Here is a 26,797-nt window from a genome sequence, read left to right on the forward strand (position 1 = left end):
AATTTGATAACAAAACTAGGACACGTGTAACTTCTTCTTGCTCCTTCCGACTACCTCACTTCTCTTCTTTGAACAAGTGTCTTGGTGGCTCACTTGACCAAAAGAGAAAACTGAGGCTATTAATTTATTCAAAATATTTCTTGGTCACCTTTCAGGGCAGAAGCTATATGGGCAGACCCCATTCAGCAACAGAGATATGAATCTAGCTGGGTGTTTTGGTTTTCAAGAATTGATTTACATGGGATGTGGTCCCTGAAACCCCTCTCATGCCAGGTAACATGAAGTGGCCCCACAAAATATATATTCATTGCTCAAACGGTATTAGAGAATAACACATCTTTAAAATGATAAAACAAGAAAACACGTTTACTGCATAAAATGCAATTAGGATAATTAAAAGCATAAAAAAATAATGGCTAGCATATTCTTTAGTAAAATTAAAGTGCTATTCCTCGCAACCAACAAAGCAATCATCATTAAGTTCTTATAGTTACCTATCTGGCAAGCATGGTTTGCAGAGCTCAGGTAATCATGTTTGATAAGCTTCTTGTTCTCCCAGGAGCTCTCTGGGTAATTAGATCAAACTTTTGCTTTTCATAACCTCTGTGTTGATGATGACCTCATCTCAAGTTTCAGACATGACTCTTATTTCTCTCAATGTAGCCAGGTTTGCTATTGACACTAATAACACCTAGATGAAGGTATCTTTGCTAAGCAGCTTTCTGCTTCCAGTATTTAACTAACCCACTTGTGGCAGCTTTACTCCATTTCCAAGAATGCTTTCTATTACTCACAGTTATCTCACAACACACACAGAACTAATCACATGGATTACTAATCACTTACAGTCAGCATACGTGGCTTATCAGGAATAGCACTTCAATGAAATATAGTGAATTCTTATCAACAATACACGTTACTTTCAGACTCCGTGACAACTGATCTGGATGGATAGATGTGAGTAAAAAGAAACTGAGAGTGGCATGGGGAAATGTGAGAGGTAGAGTGTATTAGATTTTTTTTTATCTTGGCCTTCCTCTGAAGAATTCAGAGTGGTATACATGGCTCTTCCTGTCCAGCCCACTCCTCCATGCTTTATCATCTCAACAAGGTTGTGAGGTTAGATTAGGTAAGAGGTTATTGTGATTGTACCAAAGTCACCCAGTGAGCTTTGTGGAACTGCACTGATTTCAAACCAGAGTTCCCAGATCAAAGGACAACATTGCTAACAACTGCTCCCCACTGACTCTCCTGGACAGATTATATGGGGGGGGGGGTGTTTAAAAAGCGGGGTGCTGTGAATGTTTCCAGTCAGTACAGGGATGTTTTTTCAGATTTCTCACATTTATAATTGGTTCTTGCTGCAAGATTGAAATTATAAGGCAAGGGGGAAGACAAAACAAAACTTTATTTAAAAATATTGTAAGGCGCCTTGTACTATGTTTGTTTTTAACGGACCCCAGAATAGCTGTTTTTATAAGAATACTTATGTTTTTAAATTTTGTATATTTGTTTTAATGTTTACTGTTTTTAGCTTTTGTAAACTGCCCAGAGAGCTTCGGCTATGGGGGCGGTATATAAATGCAATAAATAAAATAAATGTAAAATATTATTAATGATGGCAAAGCACCATAACTTGGACAAGGCAAGGAAGATAACAGAGGAGATAATTTTCGTTTAAGGTACTTTTGCTGGGCAGTGTGCTCAGACTGCTCCATGCCATTGCCCAGTCAGTAGCTGGCCAAAAGGTAGATCAAGTTCACTGGATGATTTGTAGTAGATCAGCAAGAATGTCCTGATTCCCAATTGTTTATAACAGGAACAATCACCCCCCCCCCGCCCCCAAAGTTAGACTGGTAGAAGTCCTACAGTAACGTACCTGTGTGTGTGTGTGTGTGTGTAAAAACAACAAAGAGTCTTGTGGTACCTTAAAGACTTGGCAAATTTATTCTGGCATAAGCTGTTGTGGAAACTGTCCACTGCTTCTGTGAGATGCATCTGATGAAGTGGGCTATAGCCCACAAACAATGCATCTGAGGAAGTAGAAAGTGTCCATGAAGGATGGCGCCAGAATAAATTTGATATATATTACAGGGAATGCCAGGGAATGGCTCATGTAATGCACTAGATAATTAGCTCTGCCCCTGAACTGCAATTTTGCATCTGGCTCTGGGACACTGAGCCACTTGCTCCAGTTGATGGACTTCAGGGATTCAGTAAAAAAAAACACAAATTGAACACTTATAAACTGCCCACTCAATTTAGTACTCTGGATGGTTAACAACATTTTAATATAAAAATACTAAACTGCCCCCCTCCCAAAAAAAACCATCCAAGTAGTTTCTGCAAGCCTGACATTTCACCACACCATGCACTATATTTCTGTGCTTTAGCAGCTATTCCAAAGTCAGCTTTAGCTCACAGCTGTCACATTGCACAAAGATCTCATGTTTGGGGGCTCGTGCATGGATAGGTTCATGTCCTTTCCCGTCCTTTCTCTCTAGGAAGGCTGTCTCCTTGGGGAAGTGGCTTTTGCAACAGGAAACAATGAACATATGCATGGACTGCTCATGGCAAAGGACTGCCCTCACTCCCGCCCCCAGTCAACCTCCCCCCACTCGCCCCAGTCATTCCTAAGGAAAGGACGGCATGTTCCACAGGCTTGGCACCTTTCCCCAAATGTCCACTGCATCATTCCATTAGACGCACACCCACACTTCTGATACCCTTTCGCTCTCTCTTGGCCTAAGAGCCCATTTCTGAGAGGATGCAGAAAACTCCACACTGCATTAGGAAGGGAACGGTTTGGGTTTGAAAGAATGACCACCATAAAGTGTCAAATTTCTTTCCAGATATGGAATGCCCCATTCCTCCCTCCCTCCCCCTGCCCCGCAATTGCCAATAAGCAAGATCAGCATCAAGCTGGCTTGAAGTCCTTGATTACCTTAATGTCAAGGGCCAGGAATGATGGGATTTATAGTCAAACAGCTGGACATGATCAGGATGTGGAAGGCTGAGCTACAGGGTTGGATCTAGATTTAGGCACGTGCAACTGGGCTGGCGGAAGCGGACGTCCCTGCCCCCTCCTCTCCACAGCAGCCTCCCTGAAAATGCTGAGCAGAAGGTGGGGGCTCTGCTGAATGGGGTGAGCTGTAATGTGGGATTCCTGAAAATCATCCGGAAGAGGCTTTCATGAGCAGAGTCCTTCCATCAGTGGAAGGCAGATCCTAGATCCAGCCGCCAGAAGTTTGCTTTCTTTTCTTGCCTACGCCTCCCCAATCACTATTTGACAGGAAATGCATTCCATATACCCCTCGGAATCATCTCCTTTGCTGTGACGTCCTATTGAAACTGTAGGTGCTGTTCTGTAGCTCCCAAACTGCCAGGTGAGCTCTTTGGATATGATGCAACATGGGCTTTTTCTCTCTAGAGGCTTTGGTATAGCTGAAAGCACTTCCCTAATAGTCCCTGATGACTGGTGGCTATTCCTAGCCACAGGAATTTGCATCCCATCTCACTTGACTGGGGCTGAAAGAAACAATTTCATAGATTTGTATTTAGCCAGAGAAAGTGACATTTTGATTTTTGCCACTGACTGGTAAGAAGCGGTCATGGGCACCTGCTGTTGCTTTGGGGGACTGATGCCATTTTAAGAACAGCCTTATATGTATGCCAGCTCTCACTCTGCATTTGTAAAGAAGCTATTTATTTTACATGCAACTCCAGCACTTCCTCTTCTCAAGGAGAAGAAAGGCTGAACTGGAATTTTCGTTTGCATGAGGAAAGTGAGACTGTTTACTTTCTAAAAAGCAGAACCCCAGCGTTCCCCAGCCTGGCACCCTCTTGTTAGAAATATGGCAGGTTCTTGTCCCTGACCTTAGGTACGAAAGACGAGCGTAGAAAACACTGCAGAAGACACCACGTATCAGTATACTGAGGTGCGACTCGAACAGGGTCGGACCCTGATCAGAGCTTGCACACAACTTTTATTCACATGAGGTCAGCTGACAACAAACAGAAAAGGGGGTGGGGTAAAGAGGATGGGATACATTTACACAATCTGTATACGAGAGGAGTGGGATACATTTCTAAACAGGATACCTTTACTTAGTCCCATCCCCCTTCCCTGCCATTCCACATCTCTCTGGGATGTGTGAGTCAGCTACTTCCTCTTGCAGGGTCTACAGAAAGCACAAAGGGCATCTTAAAACTCAATTAACCCTTTCATTTCCTACACTCTGATAGGTTTGTACTACAATTCCCATCACCCCAGCTGGCATCGATTATGCTGGCTGGGGATGATGGTGATTATAGTTGAAATACCTCTGGAGAGCACCAGGTTGAGAAAAGCAAGCTTGCTATAAAACATATATAATGCTAAACTGACCCTTGATATCTCTAATCCTAAACTTCTGTTTTTATTTTAAAATCGTTACTAAGTTCTGTTGGGGGAGTTAAATAATTTGTAGGTAAACAGCTTTCCCATGGTTTTGTCCACACAGTCCTCTTCAAGGAAAGTGCTTTTGCAGTTCCTCCTAATCTTTTCACTAGTCATCTTCTCTAAGGGATTAACAGAGCGCTCCTATACGTGTCTACTCAGAAGTAAGTCCTATTGAGTTCAAGAGGGCTTAATCCCAGGTAAGTGGATAGGGTGGCCATGTATCCCCTGTTAAAGAATACTGCTATCTATAGTGAAGGTATCCTCTATTTAAAGGGCTGTCCAGTACAAGTCCAGTATAAAGAAATTCACAAGAGAGAACAGGGCCTTGAATTTCCCCTTTAACATTTAGCACCTGACAGCAGATTGAACAGGCAGGCTCACAGGTTACCTTGTCACAGAGTCTTCCACACTATGTTGAGATGTGCTGTATTTTTTATTTAAATAATAGTAATTGTTTCTAAATGCACATCTGTATGCAAATATATATAAAATCTGCATATATGCCTCTCTGTGTGTATGCACATGCACACACGTACATATATGGAAATTTTGTGCAAATCAGTGTCCTCTTTTTTGATGAAGCCCAGATCCAAAACAGACATGTTAGTTCATATACATGAGTTAAAGAGGATGCAGGATGGGGTGTGGGGGAAGAAGCTCAGATCCTTTCTTTTGAGTGTTTTCAAATCAGAGGCTTTGAATGAGTGGATTAGATGAGGAGGCAGCCTTAAACTAGTGACCCAGTTAGAACAAGTCTTAGTGAACAAACCATTATCCTAGATTTATTTTATGGAACATTAAAGAAGGACTAGCTGCGATAAATTACAAAATGGAACAAGAATGTTCAAATACAAAATTCAAATAGAGTCATCATTGGAAATGTATATAGAACCAGAGAGGTAAGTATACAATAGCTCCATCTATAATAGGGCTGGCCCGAGGTATTTTGTTATTTATTTATTTATTTATTAAAACATTTGTATCCCACTCTGTGTCATTGGGATCTCAGGGCAGCATACAGATAAAACCGTACAAACAGTATAAAACAATATACTAAAAACAAATTAAACCATTAAGCTAAAACTAGCATAGAATTTAAAAGCAGTAGAAACAATTAAAACAAAACTATGTGCAACTTTGGTGAATTTAGCCATCAAAAGCTTTGTTAAAAAGCCATGTTTTAATTTGGTGCTGAAATGAGGCCAATGTTGGTGTCAGTCAGACCTCCAAGTGGAGGGCACTCCGCAGCTGGGGTGCCACAACAGAGAAAGCCTTCTCCCATGTTCCACCATAGTGTATGTCTTGCGTTGGTGAGACATGGAGGAGGGCTCCTCTAATAGATCTCAAGTCTCAGGCAGACATATATATATATAAAGAGAGGCGCTCCCTCAAGTATCGAGGTCCCAAGCCTTTTAGGGCTTTTTACCAACACCTTGAATTTCAACCAGAAGCATCTAGGCAGCCAGTGCAATTCCTTTAAAAGGCCGGTACATCTTTGTGGGATGTACTGGTCAGCAGTCTAGCTGCTGCATTTTGCACTAGCTGCAACTTCCGAGTCATTTTCAAGGGCAGTCCCACGTGGAATGAATTGCAGTAGTCTAATTGAAAAGTTACCAGCACATGCACTACTGTGGCTAGATTATCCCTGTCCAGGAAAGGCTGTAGCTAGCAGATCAGCCGAAGCTGGCTCCAAGTACTCCAGGGCACCAAGTCCACCTGGGCCTCCAGTGACAAGTATGGATCTGGGAGTACTCCCAAGCTACACATCTGCTCCTTCAGAGGGAGTGCAACCCCATCCAGGACAGGTTGCTTACCCAATTCCCAGGCTCAGGAACCACCAATCCACAGAGCTTCCGTCTTATCAGGATTCAGCTTCTGTTTATTGCCCCTCATCCAGCCCATTACAGCCTCCGGGCACTGGTCCAGCACCTTCACCAGCCCAGCTAACTCTGACAACAAGGATAAATAGAGCTGAGTGTCATCAGAATACTGATGGCACCCAACCCCAAAATCCCTAATGACCTCACCCAACAGATAAAAAGAGAGGAGATTTTTTTTTTTTATCACAGCTGGAGTCAGTGTAAGCAAGCTAAGAGATTTTGAGAACAAATATAGCACCAATCAATTATCTCCTGATCCTAAGGTATGTTTGTTGTTATTATTTTTCAAAGAACAGCTTACTAAGGATAAAGAGACAGTTTTATTTGATTATGGCACTGAAACTGTTTATGCAAAGTCATGGAAAACAAACCAGATACTAAGACTCAGAGAATGGTATGTGAAATGATGGAAAACCAGAAAACTGGGGGCCAAGAGGAAGAATGCAGTGGAATATTCTGGATAAAGGTGTGACTAGCTGACTGGTTGGAAGGAATCCTCAGCAGGAGTACTCCACACTGCAACATTTGTAAAAATGAGAAATTTTGGATATTAAGGTTTTTTAAAAGAATTTAATAAAAAAAACCTAGGCTTACACCTATAACTCCCAGCATGCCATTGGCGGCCATTGTGAGTGTGCAGGCGGGTGGCCGCTGCATGCTTTTCACAACCCAGATTCCTAAGGTCGGTCTGGAGCAGTCAACCCAATTCCACATAAAAGGAAACAACCCACATAAATGGGCTGCGTCCATTTGCGGTGCCTCCTCCCACCCACCATGTGTAGTTTTAAAAACATAACTAGATACAACAGTGTGAATTTGAGAGGCTGAACTCTGAACATGTTCAAAGGTACCCCGTCCTGATATCACTGTTTTCTCAGAATCTGGGGGAAGCGTGAGCACGGCCTTCACCCTTAAGAGGGCGGGAGGGAAGGCACTCTGCACATGCCCAGAAACAGGCCTGACAAGGGGGGGCAAGTACAGCCTACTACTTTAAGATGATTACCCCACATATGTGTATATCTTAGGGGGTCCAAGCAATGCCAGGTAGTTAATTTATATATGGCTGCCAAAATATCAATAATTGCTTGTTGGAAGGAATGCAGGGCTCCACCCATATCAGACTGCGTTTCTTTTTTAGAATTTGGGATATTGCCATGATGAAATTTACTTATTTTGCTTATGTGAGAAACTGTCTTACTGGAAAATACGTTTGTTGAAAAATGGGTAACATATATTACATTCTGGAATGATAAATTTCAAGTTAATGTACATCTATCCTCTCTTTTTTCATTAATATGAAATGATACATTTGGGTATATTTCAGAAGGAATTTAATGTTTATTTAATTTTGTCTATTTGCAGTGTTATACATTTCTGTCTAAATAAATAAATGGTGTATAATTCTTAAACTAGTGTAAAGCTCATGTCGCCATTGGTGCCAGTAGTCCTGCTTTTCTCCCACTTTTTTGCCCCTCAGTTCCCGCACCACAGAGTGGCTCATGAATAATGCAAACATGGCTCATGCATAGTGGATCCCCCTTCCAAAATTTGCATGTGGAGTAGCCCCACCCACTCCTCATGTGTCCTGATTGGCCACCTCCATCTCCTTTCCCTCCCATTGGCTGTGACAGCCTAATCAGGCAGCTGCATCCAGGGCCTGCCTTCACATCACACTGATTGACCAAGCAGGGCTGTCTGTCATTCCTCTGACAGAGGGGCTGCCTGTTTGGCGTGGAGGAAAGTAATTGGTATTAAAGGTTGAGCTTTGAACTTTCAACATTTTCTGCACGTCCACATTGCTCAAACTTCAGTTTAAAACAAAAATGAGCAAAATTGGCCTGGTAGAGCTTCAGTAATAAGCCTTACACTACTGTGTTCTTATATAAGATAAAACTTTTGGTCACCACATTCAATGGCATCTTAGATCAGTGATGTCAGAATTCTAGAGCTTTCAACTACATCCTCTCTCTCATGTTGTAGGTGATAGTTGTGCCAACCTACGGAAGGAAGAACCATGACTTCAGTTCTCTACAGCCCCCGTGAGTATTTTCTGGAGCCTCTAAAGAATTGCAGAATGCCAGCATGGCCTGTCAAGATGGCATCAATGGACCTTTTCTAAATAAGCCCCCATCTCTGCCTGTAATCATTCATCTTCTCCCATGCTTCCTGATTTGAAATGCTTACCTCTCTCTTGCCCACTCAGGCCTTCAACTGGATGAGAACCTTGAACAGATGCAACAGGGGACAATGATGCGCAAGGTGAAGTCCAAGAACTGGAAGAAACAACGGTACTTCATGCTGCAAGATGACTGTATGACCGTGTGGTACAAATCCAAGATGTCAGGCACTGCCAAGTCCGCCTGTGAGTTTGACTCCCTGCTCTGTATTGTTGACAAGAAGTACCTATTAACAATGGTTCCAAGTAACATTGGTTCCTAGTAACATTGTGTTTCAGCTTGCACTTGCTAACAAGTGTATAGTACCATGTGGGGATCTTTCTCAAGGACTGGAAGATAATTTGATAACATAAATGTACCCATGGATCTGTTTAATAGATGTTGGACATTACCAATCATCAGTAGGATTTAAAGAGCGCACAATAACACAGTTCCAGACTAGGCTAAAATACTATTTAGCTTGATGTAGAAAGCTAGGCCACAATAGCTCTGTAACTGTAGCAGAAGGCAGACTGGAGAATATAAAGTTTTGCCTAGAGTTATGGCACATGTGTTTGTGCATTATAAGCATGGGTGCATAGTATGTTCTCTGCTGTGGGTTCTTAGGCATTTCAGATACATATATTTGAGACAACAAGGGTACACAAGGTATGGGTGAATTCCAAGGTGTAGAATCTGTCTTTCATATCTGATGGTGGAAGCAGGACTGGTCTTATCCTGAAGTAGAGTGAAATGATGACCTCATGTACCAAATTGCCAGTTAATTAAAAAAAACTGTGTGGGGTGCAATTCAGATTTTCTACCACGGTAAACAAGTTGTCTCTGGCCTGGCCCACCCTCTATGATGGACACAGAGATTCATACTCCTTCGACAAGGAGATATGAAGAAACATACTAAACCAGCCATTCCCTATGTGGCACTCCCCAGATGTGTTGTACAACAATTCTATTATCCTCAGTCAGCATGGTCAGTGGCCATGGTAGCTCGGGTGATGGGGGCTGTAGTCCAACACATCTAGGACATGCTAGGTTATGGTAGGCTGTACTAAGTGCTAGTTCATATTTCAATTTAGCTCTGAGCAGAGGAAATTGTATATCCTCCCTCCATTTACTGAATAATCTCTTCTAGTACCAGATGCTTTCATTCTGCCATCCACAGAGGCCATTTTATTTCCTCTTAGAATTTCTCTGAATCTCTTGCCCTGCTGCTGTGACTTCACCAGGAAATTGGCATGCTGGGTGAAATGGTATTCCCTACTCAAATGGTTTTGAGAATTCCACCATCAGTTAATGCTTAAGATGTCTTTATTTTGTTTTATCCCAACAATAACTGGGCCAATAAAAAGTGTTGCCTCTTTTCCTGTGTGTGTGTGTGTGTGTGTATGAGTGTGTGTGTAAAGATATATTCTATGGGATAGTGCTAAGCAGATGGATGGATAGATGGGATGATTTTGCTGAATACATGAATGGATGAATGGATCACTAATTCTACTGCTGCTCCCTGTGGGATCCAACCTGAGAAGCAAGGGTATAATTTTGTAACATAAGCTCAATGCCTACACAAAGGCTGATCTTTCCTTATTGTCCCTATCCCAAGACTCGGTGAGTGATGTGGAGACTGTGCGTGAGGGACACCAGTCGGAGGTACTGCAAAGTCTAGCTGACGAGTTTCCAGCTGAGTGCTGCTTCACCGTTGTCTTTTATGGTCGCCGTAGCAACCTAGACCTAATTGCCAGCTCAGCCGAAGAGGCTCAGTGTTGGATCCAAGGCCTGCGACGCCTTATGGAGGTCGTCACTAACATGGATCAGAAGGAGAAGATAGATCAATATCCTTACCTTTAATTATATTATTATTATTATTATTTATTTATATAGCACCATCAATATACAATGATCTTCCCTGCAAAAGGGGAAAGCTAGCCCTTGGGAGCTCAGCTTGGTTCTGCTAATATTAGAGACAGATTGGGATGGATCCAGACTTAATCATATTTAGAGTAGATCCATTGAAATCAATGAGACTATTGAGACAAGACTAACTTAAGTCCCATTGATTTCTAAGTTTGATTAAGTCTAGATCCAGCCTGTTGAAAATGTCTCCCAGCACTCCCAAATGCCATAACATCTTAATATCTAATATGGGGAAGTGCTGTAGCTTAGTTGTAGAGCACAATCTTTGAATGCAGAAGGTCCTGGGTTTAATACCCAGCATCTCCAGGTAGGACTGGTAAAGACATGTGCGAAACCCTGAAAGTTGCTGTCAGTCAGTCTAGGACAGGGGTGGGAAACATGTGGCCCTTCAGAGGTTTTGGCCTCCCATCATCTTTTACCATTGGTTGTCTCCACCAACATCTTGAGGGTCACAACTTGCCTGCCTAGACAGTATTGGGCTAGATGGACCAATGGCCTGATCCCCATGTCCTCTTCTCAGTCCACAGCTTCAGATACCCCTACTTACAGCTTTCCTCTTCTGTGGTCCTTTCCTATCAATTCATTGCTTCTACCAGCAACAACCTTCCTTCATCACCCAGCCACATCTTGCCTGAACTGCCCATACTCCCCATCATCATACTTCTGCATCAGTTCTGTCTCCTTCCCATTTTGTAACCACCACTCTTAAGTAACACAACACTGCTGATATGAATTGTGAATAGATTTCGGGAGTCTGTCTTTTCCTAGCAACCCAGAATTTATGAAAAGGAGAAACAACAGTGGGTTGCTACAATTTGGGAGGCTATGACTATGTGTAAACTTACTCAGCAAGTGCCGCAAGTAAGGAATCTTAACTTTAAGAAATATATTATGGCACCATGGTTTCCATTTATTTCCTGTGTCAAAGCCCTTCAAACTTTTGATCGAATTTCAAGCAAGTTCAGTTGCCTATTTTTTTTTTACTAATACACACATAGACATGCTCACACATGCTCCTGTTATATGCTGTATAAACTGTATTCTTATTCTTTCATTAGATATTGAGCTCCTACTTAGACCATTTTACAGTAGATGTTCCATAAGCATATTGGTTATAGACTAAGAATTATAATTAGTAAATTCCTTTGTTTCTTTAGCAGTCTTTATTTACTATAATGTATGTTTTTATTCTTTTTGTTGCCTTTGTTTTGTTAACTGCATTTCAAAGTAAAATAAAATGTCATGCCCAAAAAGAAAAAAGAGAAACACCCCTTCTGCCAAGTTGTGAGCTTCCATGAAGCTTTTTTTTCTTACACAAATTCAATCTATGCAGCAAACTAGATCCATGTTGATGTATCTCAAGATGCAATTATCAAGTCAATGCACACTAGTTTTCTGAAGCATCTGGAGTCAGCAATGCTCGGGTAAGCTGTGCACTTTGGCTTGCTCAGTTCATGCTGTTAAGACCTAGCTCGGTTCAGCCCCTAGAAGTTTTCCTTAACCCATGCTCTTGGGCTGCACATGGATTTGTGATTGGTTCCAGAAGGCTGATAAGGACAGAGATGGGCGCATGAACTTCAAGGAAGTGCAGCACCTGCTTAGGATGATGAACGTGGATATGAATGAGGACCATGCCTTACGGCTCTTCCAGGTGAATTTGCAGCTGGAGTGGGGAAAATATGGAAGTGGGTTACATGGAGGGGGTCCCTCTGCTTGTTCATCAGATGGCATCATCTCTTTCTGTTCACAGCCACATTACCACCCATGATCCCCAACCCCTAGTGCCAATATACCAGCTGTACTTTCTCTCTGCTTACAGTCTGTATCCCTCTTTCTACCACAATGTGAGTGTTCTGTCTGTTTTCCAGTGTTCCCCAACAAATCTTCCATCTGGCTATGGCTCCTCACCCATCTGAATGTTTTGTCTTTTCAAAGTCAGTAATATAGACTAGCCTTTCCAATCATCCAGTTGTGCCAGACTACAATTCCCATCACCCATCCAGCAGTCTATGGTGGCTGAGGATGATGGGAATTGTGTTTTGGAACATATGAAGGGCACCAAGATGGGGAAGGCTAATGCAGACTCTTACACTTTGGAGCTTCTGTTCACCAAATTTTGCTGGCCAGAATCGCTCCAAAACAATTGCATCTCCACCCATTTATCCACTCTCTGGAACAATACCAGGTGAGAGATCTCTTCAAGGGATGCATCTCTGGACTTCCCTGTCACTCTCCCATGGAATCAAATCCTTGCAGTAAGAGGTGCTGGAAAGCAAAATATCTTGAAAGCCCTTCATCTTTGGAAAGGTGGATGATGATGATATTTATTTGTATCCCGCCTTTTGCCCAATACTGGGCCTCAAGTCAGCCTTACAAAATTTAAAACATATACATTTTAAAACCTATGAATAGAAATATACAAAAGTTTTAAATATATTCCAATATTAAAACATTAAAAATACATGACAATTTTAAAAGACCTTAGCACAGACGGAGGCCCAGATTAATTGCCAAAGGCCTGCAGGGACAAAAAAGTCTTTGCCTGCCTCCTACAGCACATCAAGGAGGGAGCCAGTCTAGCTTCCCTGGGAAGAGAGTTCCAAAGCACTGGAGCAGCCACCAAGAAGGCCCTCTCCCGTGTTCCCACCAGGCACGCCTATGATGGTGGTGGGACTGAAAGAAGGGCTTCCCCCAGAAGATCTCAAAGCACAGGCAGACTCATATGGGAGAATACAGTCTTTCAGATAACCTGGACCCGAGCCATATGATGCAATGAGAGCATTCCCTTCTCTTGTTTTGTTAGTTCATATACCGGGGCTGAGCACTGATACTCAAAACAAATTTGTGGGACTAAAATTAATCCATAAATCCATATCTTTTCTATTGGATGAAACATGAGCAATTCCCCCCATCCCTGCCATATCTTTGGATATTTTCACAAGAAATCCTAAAAAAAACATTTTTTATCTGGATTGTGTTATACATGAATGTTAATTGAGAAGAGAGGATTTTAAGAAGTGATTTTGTGGTGAATAAGGCTCTCTATGGCTACTAGTTATAATGACCATGTATTACATTCTGTATCAGAAGCAGCATGCCCCTCAATACCAGTTGCTAGAGAAAACTCTTGTTATGCGAACTACTATCTGGTTGGCCACTGTGGAAGCAGAATACTGGACTAGATATTGATCTGATTCTGGCTAATGTACAGCACTGATTGTTAATTGGGTTGGTGAAGCAACTTCCCTCTTCTCATCTTGTCAGGTAGATTGAAGTCCTTTGGGCAAGGACCATGTTGCTTTGGTATTCTAAATATCACTTAGCAGTACACAGTTAGTGCTGTAGCAGCCACAGCCGCAGTATATCTCTAAGGCCTCCAGATCCCTTACTCCAGTGCATTGATCGCCTCTGCTCTACTTCCTGCACATGGACCCCATTGGTCAGACCTTTCCATTCCTTGCAGATGGCTGACAAATCAGAGACGGGAACCCTGGAGGGAGAGGAGTTTGTGCTCTTCTACAAAGCGCTGACTCAGCGGGACGAGGTGCTTGAGCTCTTCGAGGAGTACTCTGAGGATGGCAAGAAGCTGACACTGCTGGAGTTTGTAGACTTCTTGCAGCAGGAACAGATGGAGCGGGATGGTACTGATGAGCTTGCCATGGTGCTGATTGACAAATATGAGCCGTCTGAAACAGGTGGGTAGAGGGAGGAGGAAGAGGAAGAACTGGTACGGCCACAACTGGGCAAGAATTGAGGGATAGTGCAGATTGGCTCTGAGGTCCTCAGCATAACTCCAAAACCAGGAGTTTTCCATGCATGGGAAACTGAGGATGGGAGGAGACTTGTGTGATGCTTGTCCCAGAAGAGCTCCACAAAATATTAGCACCACCAGCAGGTCTGGCCCAAGACATTTTGCTGCCTGAGGCAAAGAACAAAATGGTGTCCCCTGAATCTGTCTTCAACACTAATGATGAAGCAATGTCCTACACTGAAGCTGAAGGCAGCAGACTAACTTAAGGGGCACATGGTAGGCGGCAAGGCACACAGCTCTCTCCTTGAACACTCTGCTGCTGCCTCCCTAGTGGTAGGGCCGGCCCTGACTACCTCTATCAGTTTCATGACACCTATTGCCTTAGAAACTACGAAGGTGGATGCTTTCCCCTGGCTCTCAGTGGGCTTCTCTTTTACCGGTTTTGTTCTGTTCAGTGTCTTTGTCCCTTCATGCTGCTTTTGTTTCTCAGAGGGCCTATGACATTGTTTTCTCTCTTCATTGGGCCTCTCTTCCCACAGCCAAGGCCCGCCACGGCCTGAGCATTGATGGATTCCTCATATACCTGTGCTCGCCAGATGGCTCCATCTTCAACCCTGAGCACCGGAAGGTCTTCCAGGACATGTCTCAGCCCCTCTGCCATTACTTCATCTCCTCCTCCCACAACACGTACCTGATGGACGACCAGTTGCGAGGACAGAGCAGTGTCGAGGGATATATCAGGTATCGCAATTGAACGCCAGGCGGTAAATTGTCTGTGTCACCAGCTACTTGCTTCCACAACAGAACAAGATTCCTTTCCTTTGTTATTTATTTATTTGTTTATTTTTAAATCTCACTGCTCATGCAAAAAGGGCTGAGCACTGGAGTGGCTTACATGCATTCAATAACCAAGATTGTTTCTGCCCACAGTTTTACCATCTTAAAAAGACACAAAGCAGGAAGAAAAGGAGATGGGCAGAGAAGGGGGGGGGAATCTTTCATCAGGGCTACTGGAAAGGCCCTGGTTCCCATTCTCTTCTCCCTCAGTACAGGCTGCTGATGGTGACAGGTGAGGGTGGAGGAGCCTTCATGGGGAGGTCTTTCAGCAGGCCTGGTGGAATGGCCCTGCTCTCCCTTTCATTTCCCTCCTCCTCCAAAAATGTTCTTCACGTATTACACCTAGGAATGCAATACACAATAGTAAAGCAATGATATGCCAAGGACACCAGAAAGCCAGGGCTGTAAGACATGGCTATCTTCAAACCATGGGCCTTCCAGAATCTGGCCTGTAGCCCAGCTATCTGACCCCTTGATTTTCTGTTGGAAATCATAGGCCTCCTTGGGCCCAAGTAGATTTATTGGCTCTTTGCCTTGGTCCACCACACCTTGGCGTGTTTGGTCCTTTCATTTCCTTACATTAAGAAGGATATAGACAAATTGGAATGAGTTCAGGGAGGACAACCAAGACGGTCGGCAGTATGGAAGATCAAGTCCTATGAGGAAAGGTTGAACGAACTAGTATGTCTAGCTCAGAGAAGGAAGACTGGGGGCGGGAGGGGCAGGTTAGCACTCTTCAAATACCTGAAGGGCTTCACAAAGAAGGGGGCAAATTTGATCTCTGCTGCCCAGAGAACCATACTAAATCTAATAGGCTTAGGCTACAGGAGGATAGGTTTTGGTTGAACTTTAGGAGAGGCAATTGGTAAGGACAGTTTAGTAAGGGGAGAATGACAATGGAACCAATTACCAAGGAGGGTGGTATGCTTTCCCTTGCTGGAGGTCTTTAAGCATCCATTGGAGACGGTGGAGGCTTGTGGCTCTGGTGATTTCAGTAGGGCTGTGAATGAATTCTGGGTTTTAATCAGAACCGGCTGAACCTACTGAAATTGGATCCACCAGCCTCCACTGGATGGAGATACTCTAGCTGTGGGTTTCTTGCCTTGAGCAGGGCTTGAACTAGAATGACCTAAAAGCCCTGCACCCTCACCACTGAGAGGAAGGAGAAGCTGTAAACTTCTTCCTCTCAGAGAACTTTATTGGGTAATAAAGCATCTGTTCTGGGAGGCCCTTAAAATCTGCTCCTTACTTTGCTCCTGCTTCACTTCCTGGATCTGTAAGGCCCACCAATCCTACTATCTGCCCCCTTCCTAATCTACCTAAACTGTCTTTGGAATTAGCGTTAGGTTGCTCCTTCTCTCCACAATTTCATCCTGCCCCTTTTGAGTCAGATGTTTCTGCCTTACTGTGCGACTTCATGCAGCTCCTTTCTGTCCCTTCCAGCTCCACCCTCAATCCCACCGCTCGCTGCAGGCAGCAACAGTTTCAGCACCTCTAACAAGCCAAGCTGTTTGCATGACAGGAGTCTCATGTAGGAGAGACGTTTTTCCTGTCAGGAACTCCTGCACCTTTAACAGCTGCTGAGAAATTCAACAAATTCTGTTTTGTTTTTTCTTCTCCATTGTTACAGGAAGGAAAATGTACCAGTTGAATTTCTCACCGACATGCAGCTGTTAAAGGCACAGGAGCCTTTGTCAGGGAAGAAGGTGGCAACCCTACTCATGTTATGAGTTCTCACAAAAAGGTACCCGCATTTTCTGGGTGCCTGTGTTGTTTGCTTCTTGCCTTTGGGGTTGAAGACAGATGTAATGGATGTAGAGTAGTGGGACTGAGCTGGAAATGGCACCTATTCCTCTCCAGGGTCAAAGTTTGAAAAATGGTTCTGCAAATTTCAAGCAGGTGTGCATAGATTGGCTCCCTCCTCCTGTGATGTCCCTGAGAAGCTTGGCTCACCCTGTGACTGAGGTACCTGCTGAGAGTTGTTTTTATAATACCTCTGTCTTCACCCTTCTAGTTGATTATCAAAGCGCCAAGCTCAGAAAGCTGTCATTTGGCAATGCCCTGCTCTCAAAAGTTGAAGAAATGCCTGATGCATCAGTGCTGGTTTCCGCTAGGCACAGGGGACGCCTTTTTGCCTGAAAGCATTTATCAATGTCCAGATGAAGCAAAACTATTTCCCCACGTGATGAGGCTAGCAGCATGGGATGCTGCCCATACACTTCATGGGAGAGAAAGGGCTCATGAATTGCTTACTTCCCCCTGTAGGGCTCTGAAGCGGGGCTGCCGGTGCCTAGAGGTGGACTGTTGGGATGGATCCAATGGGGAGCCCATTGTCTACCATGGCCATACCTTCACCTCTAAGATCCTCTTCCGGGAAGTTGTGACAACACTTGAGAAATATGCATTCCGGGTAGGTTGGACTTTTCTGCTACAGGGCATGGTTTGTTCACTTGGCCAGAAGAGGAGTCACTAGGATGGAAGATTAGAGGAGGCATGTTTAGAGCCAGAGGGAGGGTGAATGGGTGAGCCTGGACAGTCACAATAATTGAACAAGGCACAGGGGTATACTGAGTTACTGGGTAAATTCCATTGTGGATGGTTTCCGCTGTCCGGATTTCATTGCTATCATGTGTCCTGGAAGGATCTAAAGTGCAACGGTAGAAGATTCACATGGATTGCTCACACCGTTCCATTAGCACCAACTCCAGCATGTAATGGTATATCCCAGTGGCTTGGTTCACAGACCATGCTAACCCACCATGGCTTAATGTATTGTCTGAACACAGACCGTTTCCCACAGGGTGACTTGTTAACCATGTTGTGTGGTTTATTTTTCTCGAACAAGCCACCTCGAGAACCCAAGGTGTGTTGTTGGGTTGTTCAGGGTGGTTAACAAGCCACACTGCATGGTTAATGAGCAACCCTGAAGAAAACACACTGTGTTCACACAACACGTTAACCCACCCTCTGGGGAAAGCACTTTCAGACAATACAATTACCCACCCTGTGGAAAACGCTCTACAGTCAGACAACACGATAACCCACAGTTCGACAACCCACACTGGGTGGCTTAGCATGTTGTGTGAAAGCAGACAGCAGCTGACAATGGGCAGTTGTATAAAAACAATATATAGGAAATTCCAATTTAGAACACATGTATATTGTTATTAGCATTATAATTATTTATTACATTTCTATACCATCCAACAGCCGAAGTTCTAAAATATGATTCTGTGGTTTTGTCCCATCCCAGCAGTTCCAGTGCCTTCATTCCATGCCTTCCACACACCCCAACCAAAATAATTCTTCCTGATGAATATTCCATATCTTCCCCCAGTCAAAACTCAAGTTGAGTTCCAATTGACCTCAGACCCAACCCTTTCAGAAATTTAACTCGGGCGTACCACCTCTTGTTCCAGTTGGCTGTGATCCATGGTTTTGCCACATCCCAGCAATGGCTTCATTCCAACACCAACACCTCTAATTTCGTGTTTGCTCCTCGGGAATCAATTTATTGTGGGTAAAAATTAGCTCACTTTCCTTCTCAGATATCCTTAAAATTCCCAGTGGCTTTTGCAGTAGCTCCACTCCTCTCTTCCTGTGCCTGTGCTCCATCTCCAACTTCTCAAACAATTTGGACCATCAATGCTTCACTTAACATCTGTGTCTCTTTGGCCTCCCAGGGTTCCGATTACCCCATCATCCTATCTATCGAGAACCACTGCAGCATTGAGCAGCAGGATATCATGGCAGAGCAGCTGAAAGGAATTCTGGGAGAGCAGCTCCTCACCACCACCATAGATGGGTGTGTCCCTGCGCAGTTGCCTTCACCTGAGGTAGGGATGTGGTCTTACAGAGCTTTGCTTGCACTCATAGGACAAATGTTTCTAATAGCACTCCCCTGTCTTAATTCCACCCCCCTCAGTTTGAAACCTTTAAAAGGTGGCCATAGGAAACGGAGTTGCCAAAGGTGAGGTGTGGTGTGGATGGGGAGCTAGGGTCAAGACTGATGGAGAGACAAGTGTCTCCCAAAGAAGTGAGGGGAATGCCAATTTAAAAAGAGAACGCGGGGAGGAGGAGCCATATGGGGGGGGGGTGTCAAAGCATGTGGGTGGTTATTGGGGACACAAGAAGGGGTTGGGTAGGTAAAGCTGTGGTGAAAGATTGAATGAACTGCATTGAGGTGCTGGCTGAGCCAAAAGGGATGTTTGCTGGCAGTGCAAAAAAGACTGGGTTTTTCAGGCTGCCTTTCTGGGATATGGCATCCTGGTTGAGCTGGAATTCCCAGAGGCAGGGCAACCTCCCCCTTCCCCATTACCTGAAGCACCGTCTCTGCCCTGTTATGGCCCACTCATGTTCTCATGCAGGAACTGAAGGGCAAGATCATTCTGAAGGGGAAGAGGATTGGATACCTGGAGGATTCTCTGAATGGGCATCCAGACGGCACTCCTGAGCGGGAAGATGTGGAGGAGGAGGAGGGGGCAGAGGCAGAAGAAGAAACTCTGCGCAACGAAGACAAGAGGAAAGAGAAGGTATACATGGGCATCCTGGGTGGGCAGCTCTTTAGAAGTACTGTCAGAAGCAGCGACGGATTCCAACACCTACTTACATAGTAGGAACAGACAAATCTGTCCATTTTGGTTTCCCCAAGTTTCTCATTTTTCCAATCTTAAGTTCAGTTGCTCTCTTCCTGTCAAACACCTGACGTTTCCTTCATACATGAGTTAGACCACCAGTACATCTATTTCCAGTCTTTTCCATTCCAGTACCCCCCCAGATGCTTTGTACTACAACTCCCATCATCCCTAACCATTGATCATGCTGACTGAGGATGATGGAAGTTGCAGTCCAACACACCTACAGGCGGCCAGGTTGTAGAAAGCTGATCCAATTTGTAGCATTCTAACAAAAGCCAGGTTTTTTTTGTAACAATTTTTTTAGGGCTCCTACTCTAAAATAGCAGCTGGGTGAAAGCCAGAAATTTGGCAGATGAAACTTTTGCCATTACAGGTCCTTTATGCTGGGAAAAAAACTTCCTTTGTTGAATTTCTACCTGCCCTGCAACAGTTCAAGGCAGAGGAGACCTGCCAGACAAAAAAGGATGGCAATCCTGCATTTTATTTTATTTTGGGACAGATGGGGAAGTCATTCCCATTTCTAGGGCTACACGCACGGACATAATATGCAAATTGGTATCACGTTCTTTGCAGAAAACCAAGCAATCCCTCTCCAAGGAGCTGTCTGACTGTATTATCTACTGCAAGAGTGTGCCCTTCTGCAGCTTCCAGCATTCCCGTAGCCACTACAAGCCTTATGAGATGTCCTCCTTCGCTGAGTCCAAGACCCGCAAGCTCATCCGAGAGGCTGGTGAGAAACTGGGCTTGGAGGCGGCTGGCAGGCAAGACATTTGTGCCAAGCATTGGTGGGCATGAGACCTTCTCCCCAAACATTGTGACTTGCTCACCCCGCTTTCTCAAAACATGGGAGGTTCTAGAGGCAGCACTACCAGTTTCGGACAAGAGAGCATTCCTAATTGTTTTATTTACAAATATACCAGGAGAGCATAGTGGAACCAAGGAGACACTTGTAAGCAGGCAGGAAGTCCACTAACTCTGCGTCAGATTTGTGGAATGCAACTTGTACAGCCCTCCCCGTCACATAAATGCACACTTACCTTAAGGTCCCCTAGTTTCAGTTTAGCTAGAAATTCTCAGTTTCCCATTAGCTGGACATTGTCACGTTCCCCAAGCATTGATGGGTACTGCATTCTAAAAACATAGTGTGGAAAAACATAAATCCCCCAACTATCCAGGAACATTAACATACTTTTATTTAAATCCCTGATCCGCTGTCCAGGAGACACTGTGTGGAAAAAAAAGTGATTGACCATTCTGCTTCTCATGAATGGATCTAACTCACAACAACATGTCACTCATTCTCCCAAATACTGTATTCACACATGCCTTAGCTTTCAGCACTGTGTGGAGAAGCAGCATTGTCAAAGTGAGTTTGACCATGCCATGATGGCCCTACAGCCTACAAGAATAGTGCTTTACAACACTTGGAAAGGAGTCAGGATCCCCATGGCTTCCTCCTTTTGCCCAATAACAGATTCCCACCACTTACTTTCTCAGCTGTCTATCTCTACGGAGAGAAGTGGTTCTTCAGGCTCTCCTGGGACCTGGCATTCATCCATCCCAAGTCTATTTGGGGATAGATGTCTTGTTGGTGAAATCCTAAATGACCACTGTAGTATAAAGACCTTCCAAACCAAACGTCTCCCCACTTGTTGAGCCGTTGTACATGAGGCTTTTATTGTGCTCTTGTGATTGCGCAATCATGGTAGTTTGCAGGTCCTTTACATGATGTGGTCACTTTCCAAGGCCTCTTCTACTCTTTGCAACGATTTCCCTGGCTTTTTTTTTAGGTCAAGGAAAGTGTTATTACTTAGAAATGGAGGGGAAAGAACCTCTTATATTGCACAATTTTGCTATACCACAGGGCCTTCTAGTGGTTGTGTAATGAAATATATAGAAAGCTAGAGAAAGAAAACCCCTGGGGGGAAATGAGGTGTAAAGGAGCCAATCTTAATCTCACATCTGGAAGCAGAAGCCTTGGTAAAGGTGCAGGATAAAAGCCTCGTGTAGAAAAGCTCCTTGTAGACTGCGCAAAGCATCACTGGTTTCCATAAGTATTTGTGTGCTACTTCTTTCAGGGAATGACTTTGTCCGCCACAATGCCTGGCAGCTGACGCGTATCTTCCCCAGTGGGCTGCGGACGGATTCCTCCAATTACAACCCTCAAGCAATGTGGAATGTGGGATGCCAGCTTGGTAGGCACCATGTACCAATGCCAGGGAGATTAAGGGGTGGGGGAGGGCACCTTTGTTGATGTTTTTTCTCTGAGCTCTTTTATGACCTTGGCAAAATTCTGTAGAGCAGCAGCTGTTCTGACTCTGACCTCAACAGAAGTTGGGCTATATTTCTATTCAGGCAGCTCAACTCAATCCCAATCCATGCTTCCATATAAATAGGGTGGCCATTTATACATCACCAAAAAAAGAGAGGAAATGCATTGTCAAAGAGAACATCAATCTGTATAATGTTTCCATATGCAAATTTATATCTGTAGGCGCACATTTAGAAATAATAACTAGAATTGAAATAGAAATGCTGGATATCTGACCATACCTGGGAAGAATGTGACCAGGTGACCTGTGTGCCTGCTCAGTCTGCTGTCCAGGTGCTCACTGTGGATGGGCAACTTCTCTGCTCTCCCTTCTTAGGGTTCTTTGACTTTAAACCAGACTTGGACACCTCTTCAAAGAGAGGACACCTTCAGATAAGTCTGCTAGCTCCTCCTTCCACCTGCTATCTAAGCTGCACTCTCAGCTCTATTGCTTCTGGTCTGAAAGGTATTCCTATCTTCTCCTCCTTCAGTGGCCTTGAATTTCCAAACGGCTGGATCAGAAATGGACTTATGCGACGGGCTCTTCAGTCAAAATGGCCGCTGTGGCTACGTGTTGAAGCCAAGCTTCATGAGGGACATAGAGACAGCCTTCAGTCCTGAAAACCCCCAAAGCAGGGGTGAAGGCAGCCCCCTGAAACTAATCATTAAGGTACTGTGGGAGCCTCTTGGCCATGGCTCAATCTAACAGGGCTTTGGAAAGTTTAGAAAATGATTCCTTGAAATACGAAGCTTGCTTTCAGTGTCCCTTCAGGGTCTCAAGCAGATGTCTTTCCCAATCTCTAAATTTTTGATATGCCAGAGATTTTGATTTTGAGCTTGGAAAAAGTGCAGAAAGAGGCACCTAAAACCATCAAGGGGCTGGAGCAACTCCCCTATGAGGGAAAGTTACAACAACTGCGATTGTTTAGCTTAGAAAAAGGCGGCTAAGGGGAGACATGATAGAGGTGTACAAATTTATGTACAGTATGGAGAATGTGGACAGGGAGGCATTTTTCTCCCTCTCTCATAATACTAGAACCTGGGGCTGTCCCATGAAGCTGATTGGGGGGAGATTTAGGACAGATAAGAGGAAGTACTTCTTCATGCACTGCATTGTTACACTATGGAATTCGCTGCCACAAGACGAAGTGATGGCCACCAATTTGGATGGCTTTAAAAGGGGGTTAGCTAAATTCTGGAGAGTGCCATTAATGGCTACTAATCCTGATGGCTATGTGCTACCTTCAGCATTAGAAGCAGTATACCTATATACAACAGTTGCTGGGGAACATGGGCGGGAGGGTGCTGTTGCACTCCTGTCCTGCTTGTGGATTCCTGGGCCACTGTATGAACAATGCTGGACTAGATGGACCCTTGGTCTGACTCAGCATGGCTCTTATTATGTTCTTATTGCACCTGGAACCTTCTGCATGTGAAGCCAGTAGAGGTGGTGGCTCCAATGTCAGTGGGGTTTCAGTCAGACCTCTAAGGAGCTCCTTTAAGAGTTCTGACAAAAAAACAGAACAGATTCACCACTCCACTTGATATTGGAGCCACCGGCCTCCACTATGTGAAGCATATTCTCTACTTTGGAGTATGACCCCCACACTCATTTTAAAAAATACTACATTTCTAGGGCTCAACATAAGCTATATGATGTCAAATATGCAAATAAAGTGTTAATTTAGTAATTTAAGGACAGATACTAGCCTATGTATGATGGGAAATTCCACCCTCTTGTCAGAAAGCCTGTTCCTATATTTTATCCTTGTTCTTGTGGAGATAATGTATATGATTCCTTGTGGGATGCTATCAGTTGAGGTAAAGTTAATTGAGGACCTAGTTATAAAGGCTATTCCCTCTATCCTGCCATCTTTTAATAGCCATGCAGTTGTCTCTCTCCACTGAAACTAAGACGAGGTAGTGTTTGCTAAATGGAGTTTGGGAACTTGGATAGACAAGCACAGTGTTGTTCCAAGTAAGGGTCTGCACAATCTTGGTCCCAAATCCAAGTCTGAAGCGCTTTGGGCCGAGACAAGCTGCTTCCACCCACCCACCGGACTTACCTGAATCCTTTGCTCGCACTGACAAGCCACCCATCATCCAAGATCTATGCCCTGCCATAGATCTATTGTTGCAAACGACGTCAGCCGGTAAAGGCCATTTCCAAAAATGCCTTTTTCTGTCTGCCATAGTTTGCAACAGTAGATTAATGGCAGGTCAGAGCCATCATCTTCCTTAAAGATGGTGACTCTCCTGAAGGACAGATGGCTTACTAGCAAGAGCGGAGAGTTCAACTAAGTCTCGCAGCTGGAAAAGGTGGGGTGGGGTGAGTGGGAAGGGAGCCCTCTGGACTCCTGGTGGGCCTCACACCCAGCTTTCCCAGGGACTTGGAAACTGCAACAGCTGACCCGCTTTGGATTCAGAACCAATTCCAAAGTGGGCTGGGGCAATTCTGAGGCACCGAGGCCAACCGAGGTGGTGGTGATGGTGCCGCGCACAGCCTTTGTTCCAAGCCTTTGTTTCTTTGGGCTTGTATGCTCTAGTGCAGGGCCAGTATCAAGGGTAGGTATGATTGGGCATCTCAAGGGCTCACAACCCAGGAGGGGCCCACTTACAAGAGCCCCCTGGACTTGCTCCTCCTCTTGACCATTGCACTCTGCTTGTTCACCTGCCTCTTGCTCTGGCCCAGACACTGATGGTGAGGAGCAGGAGATGCCACTGCCTATTTGCTCTCTGACTCTCTGCCCGTCATGCCAGCCAGTGGCAGCAATGATAAAGAACGTGAGGAGCAATAGCAGCTGGAGACAGTGCTCATGTGATCTTCTTTTCCAGGTCATTAGTGGGCAGCAGCTCCCCAAGGTGCCCAACAGCAAAGATGGCTCCATCGTGGATCCACTAGTGCGGGTGGAGATTCATGGGGTCCCTGGTGACAGTGCCAAGCAGGAGACAAAATACATTGATAACAATGGTGAGTCTATTGCTGCGAAGGAAAGCTGAGCTGGCATTCTATCCTTGGAGCAGATCTATAAAAATCCTATGGCTTCTGGGATGGTCTCCCAGGGACTGTTGGATTGTGCCCCAAGTGATTTCGATGGGGCTGAGTCATGACAAACTGTTGGCCATTGTCTATTATATTTTCATACCTTCCTTTGCGTCCTTGAAGGCTAGAAACTTGCAAGGTCTCTTTGAAAATTAAGTTGGAACTGGGCAAGGCGATACGTTCTCTGCCAGATTCCAGACCCTACAGAATGGATAAAGCCTGCTTCATGGGCATCTTCTCTCGCGTTTTCTTTCCTGCAGCATTTGAAACAGCACGAGTAAATTGGGCCATCGGGGATGGCTGAAAGGGAGTGTAAAGAAGGTGGGTGGCTTTGAGGTTAGAAGAGCAACTGGAGGGAGTCATTTAGTTAGGAGTTCCAGAAGTCGTACTGAAGAGGGAAGCTGGTTGAGATTTCACAGAGGAGGAGGCTAGGAGAGGCGGAGGGGAAACAGAAGAAGACATGGAGATTTCTCTGCCATGATGACATCCGCTCTTTACTTCAATATCCCTGGACAGGTTTTAACCCGCAGTGGGGTGAGGTCTTTCAGTTCCTAGTGTGGGTTCCAGAGCTGGCACTTCTGCGCTTTGTGGTGGAGGATTATGATAAGGCATCTCGGAACGACTTTGTGGGGCAGTACACGCTACCTCTTACTAGTGTCAAAGCAGGTGAGTGTCTATTCTCAGCACCGTGGGCATGGAGTAGGCTGCCAAGATCTGCGCATTAAAGCATGCCTGGGCCTAGGCCCTTGGCAAAACAGGCAACATTGCCCAGGGACAGGTATTTGTATAGCACAGGAAAGTAACCCAAGCTATGCTGCACCACGAAGAAAGTAGCTATTTAGCCTTACAGAACAGCAGCATGCAGTGCCAAGAGCACAACCCATACTAATGAGATACAATTAAACCCGCGGCCCCACAAAACATGTTCGCCTCCTCAGGGAATACGTTCTTATTTGCAGTTCCAAGGCAGTCCCTTCACACAACTCACAGGTTGACCTTCCGCCATGAGGTGATGTCTAAAAAGGCATTTTGCAGGATGGAAAAACAGTGTGTGCGATTCTCCCTTCAGGAACCACTGGCAAGATGGATTGTTTCCACCCTTAGTATTTGAACTAATGATTGCACTCCTCTAATCTGATGTGATCTATTTGCTGCTGCTCCTGGCTCAAGCAGCAGAATTTCGTGTTCCCATCCCTGGTAGAGATGGTGAGCACATGCTTCCTCCAGTATTGCTCAGGTGGTAGTGGAAGAGTCATGTTGGCTGGCTCAAATAGGAGCAGAAGAACCAAAGAGAGCCAGTTGTGGTGTAGTGGCTAGAGAGTTGGACTGGGACTCAGGCGATCCAGGTTCTAGTCCCCATTTGGCCAGGAAGCTCACTGGGTGACTTTGGGCCAGTCATCGACTCTCAGCCTAGCTAATTCACATGGTTGATGCAAGGATAAAATGGAGATGAGGACCACCAGGTAAGCTGCCTTGGGTTCCTTGCAAGAGGAAGAAATGTGGGATATGAATGTACTAATAAATTAAAATAACGTTTTAAAAATGTGAGAAGAATATGGAAAGCATCAAAACTTCCAGAGGAATGGAAGGAGGTCAGAATTTGTGGCAAATGAGGCTGGAGAGGCCGGCCAGGAAAAACGGTCTCTAGAGCCAAAAAAGTATGTTCCATCCAACTGTGTCATAGCAAAAAGTCCATTACTCAGCATCACAGTAAAGACTTTTAATGGAGATGGGCTCATGTTCAAGGCCTAGCATCTCATCATTATAATTAGATTTCTGGAAGTAAGGCTGGGAAAGACCTCTGAGAGCTGC

At 44.6% G+C, this 26,797-nt stretch overlaps 1 protein-coding gene across 1 annotated transcript in view; it reads left to right on the forward strand.

Moving 5' to 3' along the window:
- The window catches only part of PLCD4 (phospholipase C delta 4), a 38,447-nt gene that overhangs the window by 9,278 nt on the left and 2,372 nt on the right, over positions 1 to 26,797 (forward strand). Inside the window, exons 2-15 of the mRNA XM_063116757.1 lie at positions 8,302 to 8,360; positions 8,525 to 8,683; positions 10,096 to 10,324; positions 11,928 to 12,057; positions 13,870 to 14,101; positions 14,697 to 14,898; positions 17,260 to 17,404; positions 18,678 to 18,830; positions 19,362 to 19,526; positions 20,205 to 20,361; positions 21,710 to 21,826; positions 22,434 to 22,612; positions 24,778 to 24,913; positions 25,502 to 25,651. Of these exons, the coding sequence (XP_062972827.1) occupies positions 8,336 to 8,360; positions 8,525 to 8,683; positions 10,096 to 10,324; positions 11,928 to 12,057; positions 13,870 to 14,101; positions 14,697 to 14,898; positions 17,260 to 17,404; positions 18,678 to 18,830; positions 19,362 to 19,526; positions 20,205 to 20,361; positions 21,710 to 21,826; positions 22,434 to 22,612; positions 24,778 to 24,913; positions 25,502 to 25,651 (2,179 nt within the window). The 5' untranslated portion in view covers positions 8,302 to 8,335. The remainder of the gene's footprint in view (positions 1 to 8,301; positions 8,361 to 8,524; positions 8,684 to 10,095; positions 10,325 to 11,927; positions 12,058 to 13,869; positions 14,102 to 14,696; positions 14,899 to 17,259; positions 17,405 to 18,677; positions 18,831 to 19,361; positions 19,527 to 20,204; positions 20,362 to 21,709; positions 21,827 to 22,433; positions 22,613 to 24,777; positions 24,914 to 25,501; positions 25,652 to 26,797) is intronic.

The sequence above is a fragment of the Elgaria multicarinata genome, chromosome 2 (genome assembly GCF_023053635.1).
Source record: "Elgaria multicarinata webbii isolate HBS135686 ecotype San Diego chromosome 2, rElgMul1.1.pri, whole genome shotgun sequence".
In the NCBI taxonomy this organism is placed as follows: domain Eukaryota; kingdom Metazoa; phylum Chordata; class Lepidosauria; order Squamata; family Anguidae; genus Elgaria; species Elgaria multicarinata.